The sequence below is a fragment of the Juglans microcarpa x Juglans regia genome, chromosome 5D (assembly GCF_004785595.1).
Source record: "Juglans microcarpa x Juglans regia isolate MS1-56 chromosome 5D, Jm3101_v1.0, whole genome shotgun sequence".
Classification (NCBI taxonomy): Eukaryota; Viridiplantae; Streptophyta; class Magnoliopsida; order Fagales; family Juglandaceae; genus Juglans; species Juglans microcarpa x Juglans regia.
In genome coordinates this window covers 623,967-642,413 of record NC_054602.1, presented here as the reverse complement: position 1 = coordinate 642,413, position 18,447 = coordinate 623,967, and the positions used below count along the sequence as shown (strand labels likewise).

At 39.0% G+C, this 18,447-nt stretch overlaps 3 protein-coding genes and 1 long non-coding RNA gene across 6 annotated transcripts in view; 2 read left to right on the top strand and 2 right to left on the bottom strand.

Annotated features, from left to right (window-relative positions):
* Positions 1-1,974: 1,974 nt before the first annotated feature.
* Positions 1,975-4,998, top strand: LOC121265453 (homeobox-leucine zipper protein ATHB-22). Of its 2 annotated transcripts, none has more exons than XM_041169092.1 (3): positions 1,975-2,744; positions 3,212-3,549; positions 4,513-4,998. In XM_041169092.1, exons 1-3 carry the CDS (start codon positions 2,651-2,653, stop codon positions 4,801-4,803), a joined length of 723 nt encoding a protein of 240 aa, XP_041025026.1. In that variant the 5' UTR covers positions 1,975-2,650; the 3' UTR covers positions 4,804-4,998. The 2 variants fall into 2 exon arrangements, with proteins under 2 accessions (XP_041025026.1, XP_041025027.1); XM_041169093.1 differs by lacking the exon at positions 1,975-2,744 and adding an exon at positions 2,820-3,127.
* A 4,903-nt stretch (positions 4,999-9,901) lies between these two features.
* Positions 9,902-15,220, top strand: LOC121265382 (serine/threonine-protein kinase SRPK-like). Its single transcript, XM_041168994.1, has 4 exons — positions 9,902-10,405; positions 10,736-11,719; positions 14,284-14,331; positions 14,415-15,220. The coding sequence occupies exons 1-4, from the start codon at positions 10,181-10,183 to the stop codon at positions 14,853-14,855; spliced, it is 1,698 nt and encodes a 565-aa protein (XP_041024928.1). The 5' UTR covers positions 9,902-10,180; the 3' UTR covers positions 14,856-15,220.
* Positions 15,221-16,774: 1,554 nt separating this feature from the next.
* Positions 16,775-18,447, bottom strand: part of LOC121265496 — a 26,280-nt gene continuing 24,607 nt past the window's right edge. Inside the window, exon 4 of the long non-coding RNA XR_005940671.1 lies at positions 16,775-16,910. This is a non-coding gene — a long non-coding RNA (uncharacterized LOC121265496). The remainder of the gene's footprint in view (positions 16,911-18,447) is intronic.
* Positions 16,775-18,447, bottom strand: part of LOC121265408 (sulfite exporter TauE/SafE family protein 4-like) — a 3,951-nt gene continuing 2,278 nt past the window's right edge. For both annotated transcript variants that reach the window (XM_041169025.1, XM_041169024.1), the window contains 4 exons: positions 18,107-18,346; positions 17,567-17,660; positions 17,332-17,472; positions 16,775-17,189 (listed from right to left, as the gene is read on the bottom strand). In XM_041169025.1, the coding sequence (XP_041024959.1) occupies positions 17,107-17,189; positions 17,332-17,472; positions 17,567-17,660; positions 18,107-18,346 (558 nt within the window). In that variant the 3' untranslated portion in view covers positions 16,775-17,106. The remainder of the gene's footprint in view (positions 17,190-17,331; positions 17,473-17,566; positions 17,661-18,106; positions 18,347-18,447) is intronic.

Here is an 18,447-nt window from a genome sequence, read left to right as displayed (position 1 = left end):
ACTTAAAAAAACATGGAGAGTGGGGGGCCTTGGTGAAGGCTGGAGAGTCTCCGATGCTAAATTCAGTATATCTCCTTAGTAGTTTGTCCATGAATTTAGAAGAATCAGAAAGAGTTCTTTGTACTTGGTGGTTGGTTTTTATACTAGTTTCTAGGTGGGGACAGCTCGTACCTAACTTCGGGGAGCCCATGTCCCTTCAACTGTTTGCTTAGTCAGAATACTTTAATGTGGTATGGCTTCTGGAGTAGTCATTAATGCGGCGTAGAGTCCAGAGAGTGGCGCCATTAATGTAGCGTGGCTCCCTGAGTCACTTTATCTCACGGACATTCCTTGTTAAGCCTTTACATGCATTCTATCAAAATATCAACGGTTTCTCATATTTCCCGTCCACCTGTCTACGCAGATTTTCAAGGGTAGGGTGTCATCTGGGAGGTATCAGGATGACGAGTCTCATTTGCCTTTATCATTCGCTTTCTCCATGCATGGATTGTTTCGTGGGTGAGTTTTTCTCTTGGATCGAGTATTCTGCAGAGACCCACTGAAGAGGAAGGTCGTTGGGCTTGGTCGGGCTCTCTGACTTACTTTCCCAATAGTTCCTCGTAGACTTGCTATATGGGACAATGGGAGGGAAAATATCCTTACAATTCTCATGATCCGCTATTACAAGATTCTAGCGCCCCTTGATCCCAATTAGGAGGTCAATTAGGTACATTAATCAACCCCTTGCAAAACAATTTATAATTTAGGGCCAGGACATCTAACTCATGATCAAGGGCTAGCTATCTGCAATTGTCAGTACTATGCTGTACGTAATTAAGAAACATAATTTGAGCAGAAGGTCTGGCCTGCGGTTTGCTTGATACCTGACCGTGTATTGATTTCATATTTATAAGATAGTACGGATTAGAAAATTAGAGCCCCCCAAAGGAATAGGATCGAATTCAAAATACAGAAACAAGGTATGCATCTCATGCACAATCTTAACTGGATTAACAACAATTTAATAATTCACAGGAATGCCAAATAAGCCAGCTAGCTAGGTTTTTGGGATTATTGATGAGCTAGCGGAGTCTCAGTTGGTTAAACCAGCTGAAGGTGATCATTGTTGAACATGACACGCCACTCATATGGTTAAGATGCAAAATCCTCTCAGCCACGAGATTATATAGTGACTGCATAGGTAAAAAAAAAAAAACATTTGAATATTAAGGTCAGGTCGTGTTAAATGCAGTTTTCGTTCTTTTATATCCATCTTAATATCTTATTGGGATGACAATTACAAGCAAGAGTTAGATATTCATGTTAAATTTCATTACGAAATGTTACGAAAGATCACGTGAACAGTACTGAATGCATCAATGGGAAAATAACCATGCACCCAAAAAAAAAATCAAAGGGCATCTCCATAAACAGCAACAACCACAACTGGGGTCATCTACACTCACTCAAAAGAGTTAAAAACCCTTCCAAATTTCCCATGTAAATAAGTAGCAAATTAAGCGTCCGCACTCTTCCTTAGTAGTACTTGATCCTCTGCTTCTGAGTTTTTTTAATTATGAGGTCATGTAGTTATCATGAATTCAGACATATATCAGAGCACTTCAACTCAAGAACATTACATTTCAAAGGAGACCTCTGTCTCATCAATCTCTTTCACCTATTTGGGCGCAACGCCTTCTTTACCGTTAAATTATTCACGTTATGTTTCGGAAAGATACCTTTTAACACTAGCATACGGACTTACTGACCACCTATATATCTGACTCGCTCCTCACAGCTCACCCTCTCATCATTCAATTGCAATTCGCCGATCGAGACCAACCCAACCCACATATATAGAGGCCGCAAGAGTGATAGGGGGGGGGGGGGGGGGGGGGGGGGGGGGGGGGGGGGGGGGGGGGGGGCTCAGCTTTCTTCACTGCTACGCTGCCTAGTTTTTATTAAGGCATGGGCAGAGGAAAACACGACTAGTAGGATGAGCCCCAGTTAAGTTCCTTTTCCTTCTCTTCCTTTCTTTGTCTTTTACTGATACAGAAGAGGTAGCAGGTGGTACTGATCATTGTATCTGCATGCCACCCTCTTATTAATCCCCCCACTCTCTTCCTATGTTGTATTTTGGCCACACCTCTATATATATTTCTATATATTTGTATATGTATTCAGAGAGAGAGAGAGAGAGAGAGAGAGAGACAGCAAAATAGAGAGTTGTCGGTTGCATACGTAAATGGAGGAGTGTGGGATCAAAGGTCTCCGTCTGGTCCCAGTAGTCCTGCTCCTATGGAACTGACATATGCCTTCACTTTCTCACTCCTTGTGCTGACTTCTTTCTAGTACTAAACCACTTCCGCTCTCTATAAAAACTAGACACAAAACTTTGTTGCTACCCAAAAGTGAAGTAGGAAGAAGAACCTGTTTCTCTCCCTCCCTAGCTCCTTTCTCTCACTACGCATTCACTTTTTTGGCAACCTAAAAGATCAGGAAGAATAGAAACTTACAACACTCAGCGTCACGCCTTCCTAACTCAATTCATCCCTTACACCATTAACAGTACTTCTCTTTGTGGTCCTGCCACTCAAATTACCAGGTCCATATTGCATAGAAATTTTGGGTCGATCTGAGGAAGAGTTGCAGAAAAGTGGAGCTGCCGAATATGGACTGGAATGGGAGTTTAATTAGACCCTTCGTTACCCGACCAGAATCTTCTTTAAGCTTCCTCTACAACTATAACTACGACCATTTTCCAGGTAAAGTACTCGGTTTCTCAGTACACTGACTATTTTCTCAATTATCGTCTTGTATTCCTTTGACTTTTCCAAGCTTCGAAGGCTGATCAACGAGATGCACTCTCTTTTTGTTTCCACACTTATTTCTTTATTGACTATGTTCGATCTAGCTAGCTTCTTGATCACTAGTACTATGAATACTAGCGTTGGAACTATATTTTTCTGCTTTAATTACTTTGAAATTTTGAGTTGCTCGATAAATGTTCATCTGCTTATCTCTTCTTCTTCAAATAATTCTAAGCCACTGGTATATGCTTCATTGGAGAAGTCACAAGTATTGATGGACATGTGAGGCTAAATATCGGGCTTAAAACACCATTGAAATCTATTGAAAGTTTGAAAGGGCAAGTAAAAAGGGGCAAGAAAGAAGCGTTATTTCAAGCTTAATTCCTTGCACACCCCTTAATTAATCTGCTTTGCTTATGCAGGAATGGAGGTGAAGCATCCAGCAGTGGTGGACTCGGCTCATGGGATGGTGCCGACAATGGACAAGAACAGCAACTATGGCACCTGCCAGGAGAAGAAGAAGCGATTGACAAGCGATCAGCTAGATTCACTGGAAAGGAGCTTCCAGGAAGAGATAAAACTGGACCCTGATAGGAAAATGAAACTGTCCAAGGAGCTAGGGCTGCAGCCTCGCCAAATCGCTGTTTGGTTCCAAAATAGGCGCGCTAGGTGGAAGGCTAAGCAGCTTGAGCACCTATACGATGCACTTAAGCAGGACTATGATGTCGTCTCTAGGGAGAGGCAGAAGCTTCAAGAGGAGGTATGTATGATATTTTGATCATATATAGTACTGCAAATTAAGCTAGCTCTCGTTTTCTAATTGTCTCCATGCAAGGTATATATATACAGTCTGCATAAAGAATATTATTCATCAGTACCATCATCTCTTTTCTTTTTTCAAAAATATAGCTCAGCATTTTTCTTTTGATTACTTTTTTCATCTATTTTTAGTTCGAAAATTATAATATTTGAAATTCATCATGTGTTACTGGCTAGCTAGCAATATCTAGTAGCTGTGGGTGAATATTTTTCAACATTTCGATAATTTCTTTTTTCGATCGTTATAAGTTTATTGACTATCAGCTAGCTAGCTAGCTTCATGGCCAGGCATGTAGAGTTAGACGACAAAATTATTATTCCTCTTCAATCCGTGTTGGAGACAGGATCTGATCTAATGATACTGCATGCATTGCTGGCATATATATGAATCAATAAATTATTACAATTATAATGCCAGACTTTTCTAAATAATCAGTTAAAAGTTAAATTTAATCCCTGCAAATCTTATACCATTTAACGATCCATTAATTCTTTGTAACATTATAATGAAAAGATTAAAAATTAATGTGATTTCAGCTTTCGAAATTATTAAAAAAGAGACAAATTAAATGAAAGCTTAATATTGAAATTATAAATTAAAGACGTACGTGGTGCGTGTGGAGTTATATATAGTTCTAGTTATTTTGTGTTGACATGATATGCTAATTAGCTGAAAAAAATATATAAAGACGACCACAACAATATCCTTGTCTGTGTCCCACTCTTTAAAGAGTTTGTCAGTGCCCCGATATGCTTTAGCTTGCTTTCCATGAACGAAGCCGCCGCCGGCCTCCTTTCTATTCAATACAAGACATTAAAAACAAAAAAGATTAGAATTAAATGTGTCATAATTTATCGATCGATCCAATAAAACAATAGAGTTGGCTGGTTGTACTGTACGTAGGTTATGAAATTGAAAGCTATGCTGAGATTAGAGCAGCAAGCAGGAGGGAGGAAGCAAGCTGGCTCCACGGGCTACACAGAAATCTCTGGAGAAGAGACGGTGGAGAGCACATCTATTGCCATTAATGGCTCTAACAAGACAAGATCAGGAGGAGGAGGAGGAGGAGGAGGAGGATCAGCGAGTCAGCATCATCAGATTAATGCAGACTGCAACTATCTCTTCAATGTGGAGGAGTATAACCCATTATCTCCTCCTTACTGGCCGGGTGGCCTCCCTTCCTATCCCTCCTAACTATTTGGCTGTTTGATTATTAGTTGTTCATATTCAGCTTAGAGCGTGTTCTTTAGCTTATTAGTAGGACTGATGCATGAACGAGACCAACTTGAAGAATTGCTATACATATCGATGATCAGCACATGAGTACTGAAAAAGACGCTAGCTAGCTGTCGTCTCCAGGATTTTCATTAACCTACCTATTTACTTGCATGATCATGCTCTAATTGTTTTTCTTTCCTTAAAACTTGATGATGATGTTGACTTTATTGACTTCTGAATTATTTTGGCGTGGTTTCAACAGTACTATGTTTGGATACCAAGTAATTGTGAGAGTCATTATAACATTGAGGTCAGACATGCATCTTCCTAACTTGGGGTTGGCCCTATCTCCACTATACACAACGGTTGCTAATTCTCCAACAAATGCTTATAAGCTTGTCTGGATATTTAACCCAACTGATTCGTCGGTGCATTATTCTCGGAATAAACACAGTGAAAATCCTGTAACTTTCTACAGCCAAAAAAGGGAGAGATGGAAATTGAACAACACAGTAATGTCGAAAAGTTTTTTTTTTTTTTTTTGTCCTAAAAATACGAACTTTTTTCCACCCTCAGAGTAAAAAACAAACGGGGCCCGACTCGCCACAGACTTGTTGGCTTGCAGATCCAAAGTCCTGTCAAACTCGCCGAAAAGGTGGTCTGCCCTGAATTTACACAATATATCCCCTTAGCCCAATTAAATTAAGGATTGAAGTATTTATCCAGTGAGCATTTCTTAAAAAACATATATACAAGGTTACGGGAACATCCAAACTGCGAACTCAAAACACAAATGGTTAGGTATTTGTTCTATCTTTTATGTTGAGATAAGTTCGTCAAGAAAGACAACTCCTCTGCTAATCAACTCTTATGTCGAGACACAAATGGTTACGTTTGACTCTTAGCTATATAAAACTGTATATATTCAAGTGTGTCTGTTCAATGTATAATAGGTCTCTTTCCCTTCGCTCCTCGATCTCTTATACTTGCATCTAAGGCCCACCCGAGTGACAGAAGATCTCACAACAGCAGCAGTTGCACTTTGCACATTCACTCTTCCCAAAGGTTTGAATTTTCTGTAAAACCCATAAATTCAAATCTTCCGGTAATCTTTATAATTCAGCTTCCTAATCCTTACACATGATTTGAGAGGTAGAAGTCCAAACCAACCTTTTCTTGGTTCGTTAGAATGTGACTCATGACATGCGATCAAAACCAGAACACAAAAAAATAAACAATACAACGTTGAAAAATGAAGGATTCTCTTCGCTAAAAGAACAAATTGGTGGCTCATTGCTTTCCACCACCGACTCCACGTTTAGGACCCTTTGACGCAGTACCAACATGAAAAAGGCAAAATCTGAGTAATCCTGCTGCTAATGCGTAAGCATCGTACATTTGTTTTAAAAAATAATAGATTTACTATTTCAAAATTAATTTTTCTTCACTTAAATCTCATATTTATTATTTTTTTAAAGTGATTATCTGCCGGTTATGCACTCACGCTATCATTTCTCTTTTTGATATATTTTTATAGCGCCGTTTCATGAAAACGAATTCAGCTAGCTCAAAATGGAATCGCTTCAATTTCGGTAGAGAGAGAGAGAGAGAGAGAGAGAGAGAGGAGGGGGGGGGCGTCGTTCTATCTCAAAATGGAGTTCTTTGCTCCGATGCAGAAACCCGATCAATGCGGTATGACCTGGTCCAATATTTGTCAAGTTTTAGCCCACCACTAAGCCCATGTTATAGATGGGCTCACTTCTTGGTTGACACCTTGACATACAGTATGAAGCGGCCCGTTTCACATCGGCTTCTTATTTAGGACCCTGCCATAATTGTCTCTTTCTTTCCCCTTAATTTTTTTTTTTAAGAAAAGGTTACGTTTTGATGTGACCATGTTTTTTGGCACTATAGATATAATTAATCAATATTTGTTTAGATATATTCTCTTTATAGGTGGCCGTAGCATTCATCCATCTACTCGATTGTTTGTTTCAAAGCCGCCAACACCCTCTTTTTTTTTTCTTTTTTTTTTTTTTTTTCTTTTTTTATTATTAAAACATACTCAATTCATTAATGAACCGAAATTACAACTATGACTTATTAATACATAAAAAAATTCAGACTGTAAGTCAAACTATGCATCAGCACTGGAACTTCCCCATACATAAATTTCTTTGTGGCGGACATTGTCTTAACTTCTTAACAAACTCTCTCGTAATAGAAAAAGCGCTCTGTAAAACAGAACTTAAAGGCTCATTCTATCCTTCCTGAGAGGAAGAATAGGGGATATTGCTATGGACACTAAATTTAAAAGCCTATTTCTATTGTATTAATAACTAAAATAACAAAAAACTACAAATAAAACACATTAACAACTACCAACTACAGAACCACAAGCACCAGTGTGACCCCGGACGTCATGCCTAATACAAGCATCAGCATCTCGAACCCTGACGGCACGAGCTCCTAGCTCACGCACGGACAAAAGCAGCCTCCACTACGCAGGCAACACCTACACGCAAGCACTGGCCGTACGGTCACCAGCCGTAGCATCACCCACCACTCTCGAACAACTCTTGCCCCACATTACGTCCGATCCAAAGGATCAACACCTCACCCGGGTCAACAAGACAACAAAAATGAAAAACCATACAACAACGAAAACACTGGAATGGAACAACAAAAAATAGAAAATCAAAAGCGGATGAACAGTGCACGATTTGTCGGCAGAGGTGTGCAGGGCATTGGTCACTCGGAGAGGAAAGCCGACAGTCAATCTTGAAAGTCCCGGAGTCAAGGAGTCCAGAGAAGTCGAGTGTGGCGTCGATAGAGGGCTCCTCGGTAGAGCGTGATGGCCACGCGCCTACGAGCTCCGGAACTTCATCTCGCGCGTGCAGGTTACGATCCACTCCGATGGAAGCCATATTTGGTGGTCTTGAAGATCGATGGTTGTGCATCATCCCAGTGGGGCGCGTGTAGATGGGCGATGGCTGGAAAGATCCGAACGACGATCCTCCCTTATTTGGCCTAAAAAAAAAAAAAACCAAAAAAACACTACACAGAAAATAAAATGGACAAAGGAGAAGGGAGGAAGGAAGGAAAGAAGAAAGAGGGGGAGGAGTCGAAACTCCTACCCCTTTCGTTTGATCTGAAATTTTAGAAAGTTTAGAGAGAAGGGTGAGGATTTTCCTAAAGAGAGAGACCGCATCACCAACAGCCTTCCTTGGGCAAGCACGTTTTATGACTATTATTGAAGTAAACAAATTTAATTATATATGGAGGTGAAAAACCTATGAGTTTTCTTCCTTTCAACATTTTCAAATGGAATAATGTATTCACGCAGTTGAGACAAACATTAATATATTTGTCACTTTAATCATAAAAAAACATATATTAATCGAATTGCCTACCACAGTAAACCAATGGATTGTTGGTTTAATTAAATTGCAAGAAACAATGGCCACCACCATCTAATTCTTCTTTAATTATAGAAAATATGGATTTTCAACCCTAAGAATTCCGTCATATGATTCAAATTGCCACTTCAGTTCAGGCCTTTTAAAAATCAATTCTGCTACAGGCAATCGGGGGTGGAGAACCTTCGAAAAATTTACTGATGTGGCATTACTGAGATATATTAAAAGAAAATCTAATTATTTTTCGAGCTAACCTTCATCCCTGTCTTGGAACCCAAACTCAAATTCTCCAAAACTCTCCAACCTACACTTCGATATTTCACTCAAGTTTTCTCGAACTTCCTCAGACATCTCTCTCTAGAAGACACTATAAATTCGTGGTTTCTCTTCTAGACTCACCTCCACATTCTCGTACTCAAAGCAACTCAAAAACAGTTTTGAAACTCTGAAACATAGACCAACTTTTTTTTCTTTGTTGTTTGAATTGTGAGCTTTTAGCATCGCGTCCAATCCTGAAAAAAGGTATAGGCATCGACCTGGGCACCACCTATAGCTACGTAGGAGCTTGGGTTAATGACCGCGTCAAGATCATCCTCAATGACCAAGGCGACCTTACTACCCCATCGTACGTAGCGTTCACCAACACTGAGAGACTAGTCGGCGATGCAGCAAAGAACCAAGTGGCCATGAACTTGGAGAACACATTTTACGACGCCAAGCGTCTCATCAGGCGATGATACTCCGACCCTTCTGACTAGAAAGACATGAAGCTCTGGCCCTTCAAGGTGATCCCTAGTCCTAGTGACAAGCATTTGATCGTGGTCAGGTACAAGGGTGAAGCAGAATAGAAAGGTGAATAAAGATTATAGGAGGTTGTAGAAGAAACTGTAGAGTTGTTGGAACGAGGGCAAGCTTAGCTTATAAAACCAAAAAGAAAGAAAATTTAGTAAAGGACGAGAGAGTTCTAGTGTAAAGGGTTCTGGAAGGTTCCGTTCGTGCAAAAGACTCGTCTCCACCATTAGCTAACGGAATGATTAGCATCTTTGATGGAGAGGGAGAGGTTTGACGGAGATGGAGAGAGAGAGAGAGGGAGGGAGGGAGAGGGAAGGGGAAATGAAATTTCGAGGGAGAGAGACGGGAAACGAAATGAAGAGGAAGAGGAAAATGAAACAGGTGACGTGGACAGCATCCATCAATTTTTTTTTTTAAAGTAATGCTATGTACAAGTTTTAAATAGATAAATCAGACGTAAAAACTTCATAAAAATAATATATCTTACTAAAAATAATTTTTTTTATATATATATTTTTTAAGATGATGTCTATTTTTTACGAAGACTTACATAAAATTTACCTATTTAGGATATGTACAAATCATTTATCTTAAAAAAATGTCGTCAAGTATTAGTTAATGACCAAATGGTCGATAACATTCATCCCTCTTTTACTGGGATGTCTATTTCCACAATTTTAATTGCAATATCTACGCCTTGAGTGCATTGACCCTAGGTGATCAATTAATAGGTTAAAAAATATGGCTAATGTTTTTTTTCAATAGTTGAATACAAAATTAAAAATACAGAGAAGAGAAAAGAAAAAGACCAAAGCATCCAAAGAGTGAAAGTTGGGGCAGTTCCTTCATTATTTTGCATTATTTATTTATTTATTTTGACAAAATTAAAAGAAGAGAAAACTGCATCATTTGGTATTATGATGATGAGGAGGACGCCTCACTGATTCTCGAGGGAAGCCCACGATCACTTGCGGCGAAGACAAAACTGCGAAAACTAGGAGAAATTTCATTCAACCTTGTCCCTCTTCACGGTATTCTAGACTTAAACCGTCACAACCCCAAAAACCCCCAAAATCTGAAGGCCAAAACCCTAGATATTTGTTGGAAGACCGCAAATCTTGAAGCGGGATCTGGGGGAGTGAATGGAGATTGAGGAGAACAAGAGGCAACAGTGTCGTTCTTCGGAGGATGGAAGCGAGAGCGGCGACTACACGTCGGAGGACGAAGGGACGGAAGACTACAGGAGGGGAGGGTACCACGCGGTCCGAATCGGCGATGCCTTCAAGAATGGCCGCTACGTCGTCCAGAGCAAGCTTGGCTGGGGTCACTTCTCAACTGTCTGGCTCGCTTGGGACACCCATTTCTCTGTACTTTTCTCTATCTCTCTCTGTACTTTGTGGTGGATCTTCTCGATTGATTGAACGTAGCTTGTGAATGAAAAGCCTTTCGCTTTTACTGTTAAATGTGGCTGGATGTGGGTTTGTGAAATTGGGATTGAACGTGTTTGAGAATTTGTGTTTAATTGACCATATTCGTTTCTGGGTTATGCTATATTTGGTTGCCAAGAGAAAAGCTAATACAGCCTGTAGTTTTTGGTTTTGAAATTAGCAACTGAATGGATGGTTAATTAAATGCTTTATTCTTCTTCTTTTATTTCTTTTGTCTGCTGCTTTTATATTAATCTGCAATCTGGGCAGCGATACGTAGCTCTGAAAGTGCAAAAGAGTGCGCAGCATTATACTGAGGCCGCGATGGATGAGATAACCATCCTGAAACAGATTGCTGAGGGCGACCCGGATGATAAAAAATGTGTAGTGAAGCTTTTGGATAATTTCAAGCATTCGGGTCCTAACGGGCAGCATGTTTGTATGGTTTTTGAGTACTTGGGGGATAATCTTTTGACTCTTATCAAGTATACTAATTACCGGGGTATGCCCATTAATAGGGTGAAGGATATCTGTTTTCATATTTTGGTGGGGTTGGATTACTTGCACAGACAGCTTTCTATCATACACACTGATTTGAAACCAGAAAACATATTGCTAATGGCAATGATAGACCCTGCTAAGGATCCGAGAAAGTCAGGTGCTCCTCTAATTCTTCCAAATAGCAAGGATAAGGCCGCAATGGAGTGTGGGGCTGTGAAGGAAAACAAGACCTTAAATGGGGATTTGACTAGGAACCAGAAGAAAAAGATTCGAAGAAAGGCAAAGCGAGCAGCTCAGGGCTGTGTGGAGAAGGAAGTTTCAGCCGAAGCTGAGGCAGATCCAGAATCATCTGGTGCTGTAGAGTCTTCTCCTAATGTGAAGTTGAATGTGGGTTCTGTAGAAGACCAGCCTACTAGTTCTGTCAATACAGATAGATTATCAGATGCTGATGGAACAAAGGGCACTGGGCAAGGGAATCACAGTGCCAAGCGTGGAAGCCGCTTCAATAGGCAGAAGTTGTTGGCATCAGTTGACCTCAAGTGCAAGTTGGTTGATTTTGGGAATGCATGTTGGACATACAAACAGTTCACGAATGACATTCAGACAAGACAGTATAGGTGTCCAGAGGTGATCCTCGGATCTAAATATTCTACTTCAGCCGATCTCTGGTCATTTGCTTGCATTTGTTTTGAGCTTGCAACTGGTGATGTACTCTTTGATCCCCATACTGGCGACAACTTCGATAGAGATGAGGTACAAATGTTATTAATCTCTTATTTGCTTACTGCGCCATCTATTATATTCACAGATCCCTGCTTTTATTCACTCTCTCTCTTAATGGAAATCCATGTAATTTGAATTCGTTAAGACAATAAATCCAATCATATAATTTGTGCATTAGTTTCATTTCTGCAAACCATCGTATTCCTTTATTTCAGGTAGTAATCACAGTTAATAATTGACGTGTAGGAAATCAGTTATGCAATTTACACAATATTCTAATGGTTGCTTCATTTATCATTGTACCATTAGACACCGTTGCACCGACCCATAAGGTTCTAGCATTACATCCTTCCTTCGTTCTGGGAATGAGTTCCTCAACAAATAAAACTTAATTCATACCTTGCTTTATAAAAGATTATTGAAACGTCTATATTCTCAAGGGAATAAAAAAGAAAGGGAAAAAAAAAAAATTCCGCCAATATTTTCAACTGTAACATTTATCTCATGTACTAGGATTCATATGCTTCTTGAGAGTCCATTATAGTCACACTTGTAACTTTAATACATTGTTATATTCTTTCTTTGGTTGAGGAAGGAAAGGGAAAGGGAAGGGAAGAGAAATGGAGAGATTTCCCTTATCTCCAAACCCACCATGTGGCTCATAAGGGAGGAGATGAAGGGAAGAGGGGGGAGAGAGAGAGAGAGTATCTTGATATAAGTGTATGTATGTTTCTCTCCGATCTTCTCTGGAAGTTGCAAATAATTAACCCCAGGGTGCAGCTTTGTGGTCAAACGTCGGGTTTGGGATGAGTCTTAGAGAGTTAGACATCTTGAGTCCAATCCTGCACGAGGAGTTCCCCTGGATTGACGCATGGTTTTGGCAGGTAAGGTCATGTATTTGAGATTTATTCCCCAAGGTTGGGTTTGAAAGAGCCCCGCCTTGGTGAGGTTCCACGTGCTAAATACCCCAACGAATCTCTACATGACTAATATCTCTTCAATTGAGCATATTTATAGATGGTAAAACGGCAGAACTGTCAGTTACTTGTCACGTGATAAGCAGACGTGTCATCATAGATGCTGCTTACATAACCCAAAAGCTATTTGAGCCGTATGTTGCATTATTTGTCTTGATTGGAGTCATTTGAATGATGAAAGAACAGTTTATTTCCATCGTAATTTCTACTTTATTGAAGGGAAAAAGAAGCAGTTCAGTTTTTGGCAAGGGTCCCTTTTTTTTTTTTTAACAAGTAAGAAGATATTTTATTGATACAAAGATAGGCATAGCCCAAGTACACAGGAAAAATATACATGTGATTACACCAATTTAGGAACTAGAAACTGTTACAAGGAAATCATGGAAGCTGAGACCATTTAAATTTATAGCAATGGCCCACATAAATAAAGTCTTCCAGAAAAAAACTCTTAAAACTCTTCCAAGGAGCGTTCATGATCGTCAAAATGTCTTCCATTTCTTTCACTCCAAATGCACAAAAAAATACAAATGGGAGCCATCTTCCACACAGTTGCAATCAGCGGTGTCCCTGTGATCCCTCTCTAACTTGCCTATAGTTCAACCGCCTTCCCCGGCATTACCCATGCTAATCCCACTCTAAAAAAGTAATTCCATATGGCCTGAGCAAACTCACAATGTAGGAGTAAATGATCCACTGTTTCACCACTATTTCTGCACATACAACACCAGTCAGTGATTATAAGCCCACGTTTTCTTAGATTATCAATGGTCATAATCTTCCCTAAGGCTGCTGTCCAAACAAAGATCGCAGCCGTAGTAGGTGCTTTTAGAAGCATGTTTTTGTTCCCTTGGTTCAATATTAATCTTATTCATTGCTGATGTGCCGTGTTTTTGGCTGCCTGTTTGCATTTATGGATTGCTTTGAAATAGTTTCCATTTTCATTGGATTGGGACTTTCACATAATTTATAACTGTTTCTCTGTATTTATGTGCTGTAGTTTCAAAAGTGAATGAAATTTTGTATGTGCTTTGTATATTTCATTTTATATGTACTTTTGTGCTACAATGCTTCCCTCATTCTATTCACATGCAAACTTTAATGTGTGCGAGTTTGTTCCGTCAATCATACCATACCAATGATGACTGTCTTATATGAGTGGCTCATTGGCTATTCTTCTTCCAGTCAGTTGTTTCTTTGAAGGAGCTTTTTTTCTTGCTTGCATTATGAGAAAAAAAAAAAAAAAAAAAAGTTTTTGATGATCTTCGCTTAACATAGTTGCATTACCCTTGAGGTTAGCTGCGTAAAATGATGTTTTGTTTGGCCTGTTTATTTTATAACATGAGTTTTGAGTTTCCTTAAGGGGGATCGACTACAGTTGTTTTGCTGTTATGACTGTTCTCTCCATATAACTTTTGGGTCATTATTGTGTTGTCTTTCCGCGGTGCTTCTAGGTTTAATGTAAGTGGTGAATATATAGTTTTCAAGCATACCAAGTGTAACGTTTTTCAATGCTTTATGGGTTAAGCGTGTCTACATAAGTCATCTATAGTACTTACTTTTTTAACTTTCAGCACATTTGACCATATATATATTTTCTTGGAAAAAAAATTCTTTCAGGATCACTTGGCATTGATGATGGAGCTTCTTGGAATGATGCCACGCAAGGTGAGAAAATAACCTTTCACACCATTAAAGAAGTCTTCGTGAGGACACTTGTCTAACTTCCAAAATCCCTTCATTTTTCTCAGATTGCCTTAGGTGGCCGCTATTCGCGGGATTTCTTCAATAGATATGGTGATCTGAGGCACATCCGTCGTTTGCGTTTCTGGCCTCTGAGCAAGGTTCTCATTGAGAAGTACGATTTCAGTGAGCAAGATGCAAATGACATGAATGACTTCCTGGTTCCAATCCTTGACTTTGTCCCTGAGAAGCGGCCCACTGCAGGTCAGTGCCTTCTTCATCCATGGATCAATGCAGGACCTCGTCTTTTGGAGCCATCCATGCTTTCTACTCAAAACCAAGTAGCAGAAAGTATAATTTCTGAGAAAAAGAAGAGGGAGAAGGATGAGAGGGTAGCAATGGAGGTTGGAATGGAGAATATTGCCATAAATTCAGAGTCTAAACCAGTCAAAGATTCTCCATCTAATGATAAACCTTCCAAGGGCGCCAGTAGTAGTTCATCTAGGTAGGGCCATGGCAAATGTTTCTTAAACGATCCTGCCTTGTCGTCTCTTACGCAAGTTTTGTTTGATAGCTGCTGGCAATTGAATGAGGTTTTGGTTTAAATATTTGTTTTGTGAATGGGCGTCGGGTGGAGAGCATTTGGTTTGAATGTGTCGAAGGAGCTTGAACAAAATTGATGCTCTAATTCTGTGAAAAATCTCTTCTAAACACATTTATTGGGACTGTGAACACTTTTGCATCTGTCGGGACATTTGTGGCATCATCCCTTACGACTAACTTGTTCATGAACATTGTTTAGTTGAATCCTTTCGGTTCTATTCATGTACTGTATCCATACTCTTGATATGGAACTATTGATACATTCCTCAAATCCTAAAGATTCTCGTGAGCACATATATATTCAGCATTATTTGTTCAGATTTCTTTGGATGTTTTTTTTTGTTCTTTTAATTATTTGTCTCAGATTCAGAATGGAGCAAAATTTACATATTCTCTGGAATCTCTACATCATGAGCTCTTTTAAGTTGTAAGAGGTGTTCTTAGGTTTGTGATGGTTGGGCGCGCTTCTTAGACTAACGTACTCGCCAGATTTGTAGTAAGGTCTTTCCCTTTGCATTCTGCTGGAGGAGTAATTTGTTGGAGCCTCCTAGTGGAGATGTCATACTGACTTGTAAACTTTACAGTCCTATCTCGGCTTTCCAAACTAGGCCCAAAACTATTTTTTCTATTTTGATTGATGCTGAATTTGGAATGATCCTCCTCCATTATCTCATACTTCATTTGTACCCGCAAATTGAAGGTGATCAATAGAATATACCACGAATACAAGTTCACACTAGAATCTACATATTTTGAAACGACGTCGTCTTCATATGTCTTGATCACAGACCAAGATGCCCCGCCATCATTCATTGCGGCCTTGACCGTTTTATAGAATGGATATATTTCAAGTGAGTGATAAAAGTTTTATACATGCATGTTATATGTCCAACACTGTATAGCATGGTCTTCCTCAGCAATCAATTTTTTTACAATTTAGTATTCTGCCATCTTTCTAAACCTAAAACTTCCTAACAGTCATCCATCCATTTTCGGTTTTCATTTGATATGATATCCCACACTAGAAGAATGGTTGTTGAAGACATCTGATGGCCAGGGTTATCCTAATTTGGAACCATAGTACTCAAAGCACAACAAAATTATAATACAACTCAAAATATATAGACTGCATATATGTATGTATATCTAGCTAGCTAGGTTCATGGATCAGGATCTTCTACATCAAATAGGGATGAGGATGATCTGCTAGCTAGCCCCACGTGGGTTTGGGACTGGGAACCTCTTTGTCGTTCTACTCCTAATTCGATGGGAGAAAATTAACTAAAAGACAAAAGATTGCAAACGACAACGAAACAGATCATCGACGGTTCAAACTTTTGCAACGTGCATGAGATGTATTCATTCATAGTGGTTCTCCAAAGATATCCAAATCTTACGTACTGGAAAGAAACTCTCATAACTGGACAAATTCGCAGATGATTATATGCAGGAATTTATTCGATAACAGCCAATTAGGATGTGATCACTGATGTTTGACCGAACAAGGATGCCAACGTGCAGGGTAACTCATGGACCCAAACCTCATCATGTTTGTGCTTTAATGTGTTTGAGTGTCCTGCCAAAGTGTCCACTATCATGGGTCATCCAATTGTGCATGACAAGAGATCAGTACAACCCGCAATCACATCGAAAATTATAATTTCGGAGGAATATTGCAAGCTAGGATCGAGTAAGTAGTGGCATGGCCTGTTGAAATAATTAATCATAGTTTGCAAGCTTAACATAACAGATATATATCACTTGGAACAATACATATATATATATATATATATATTATTTTTTAAAAAAAAAGAGACAACTTCAATTTTATTGACCAGTACTTTGATTAAAGAATCAAATACAGTACTATTTTAACGAAATATAGTAGAAGAGGTACTTTGCATGGGTAGCGGTCATGTTAGCCAGTAGCTAACCTTGAACACAGCCTCCCTGTCCATCGACTCACACCAGACTTTTATTGCTTCATAATAAATTTGAAGTTTTTTCTTTTTTCTAAAAAGAAAAAAATGAATTTATTGGAGGTTGAGAGAGTTGGTCAACTAGGTAATTGGCCAAGACTCGCCATTGCTTGATTATATAATAATAATATCCTTCCTTAGAACTTCCCGTCGACGTTGCTACTGATCATGATCATGATCACTGACTGCTGCAGAACCCTAAAAATCCCATGAACTCGTGATTGCGTATCATCTTGATGCTAGTCTCAATACCAACGACCCCTGGGGAATTTTCCCACAAGGGGAACAAAAAAAAAAAAAAAGAGCTTACTTGTTAGCCAATTAGCCAAAATTATAATTATCAAGCATAAAATTTTCAAAAAATATATACCATTTTAAATAAAATAAGTTTTAGGAAAATTACCCATTGTGAGAGCACTAAGAAAGATGACACCGGAGAGAATGAATACAATAATTGATGCTCTTCCCAAAAATGTGATAAGTTTTCTTACTAAGAACTGTCCCCAGAAGCCAGCCAAAATAGACACCGATGTGAGGTATAATGCTGCAGAGATTTTATGCCCTCAATATTACATATATTTAGTTAATGTAGATCAAAGATTGGATATATATTAGTAATTTAGTACTGCAAGACGTACCATATGGAATAGGGAACCTGTTGAGAAGGTAGAACTCCACCACGGATAAGGATGACGAGAATGTCATGACAAATGTTGCTGTCGCACTTGCAACCTGTCAATCAAGATACTAATTTTTTTTTTTAAATACTTTTGTCAAATTCTAGGAAATTGCTTTCAAGACAAATATTACTAGAGAATAATATTTTTTGAAAAATTCTATTTATTATTTATTCTTATATTTTATATTTATAATTTTTTTTCATAAAATTTTAGAATTTTTTTTATAATATATGGGGTGTAAGATAGTGAATAGTATTATTATTCAGCATTACTGATGATCTCGTAGTACTCTAATTAACTGGCAATAATTAAGATATTATAAACCGAATAGTCTAACATAAGGATGTAGCCTAATCAACATTAATGCCAGACCACACATGACATATATATCATATGACAAAACCAATCATATTATATGATCTGAGAATAAACTCAGTGCTGCGGATTAATACGAGGCTAAGTAGGTAATTAAGGGAGTGGATACAAGGATGATAGTACCTGGGGGATGACACCAATCTCAAGGAGCAGAGGGCCCAGAATGAATCCGCCACCAGAACCGAGTAGGCCCCCGACAATGCCTCCCAAGATGCCACAAAGTGAACAGAATGCAATGTGCGTGGCAGTCCATCCGATGGAAGCCTCGCAAATAGATTCGGTGTTACCCATTCTCACCCTCTTCTTGTGTTCGATGTACAGCTTGACGGATTCATATCCAAACACTACAAGTGCTATTGGAAACTGAAGCAGATGCGACGAAAAACTGGTGAGGCCGACCCCACGTACAACAGAATAAGTCAAAAAAGAAAGCACCTAATCAAGTCGGTGATGATCAGTATTTA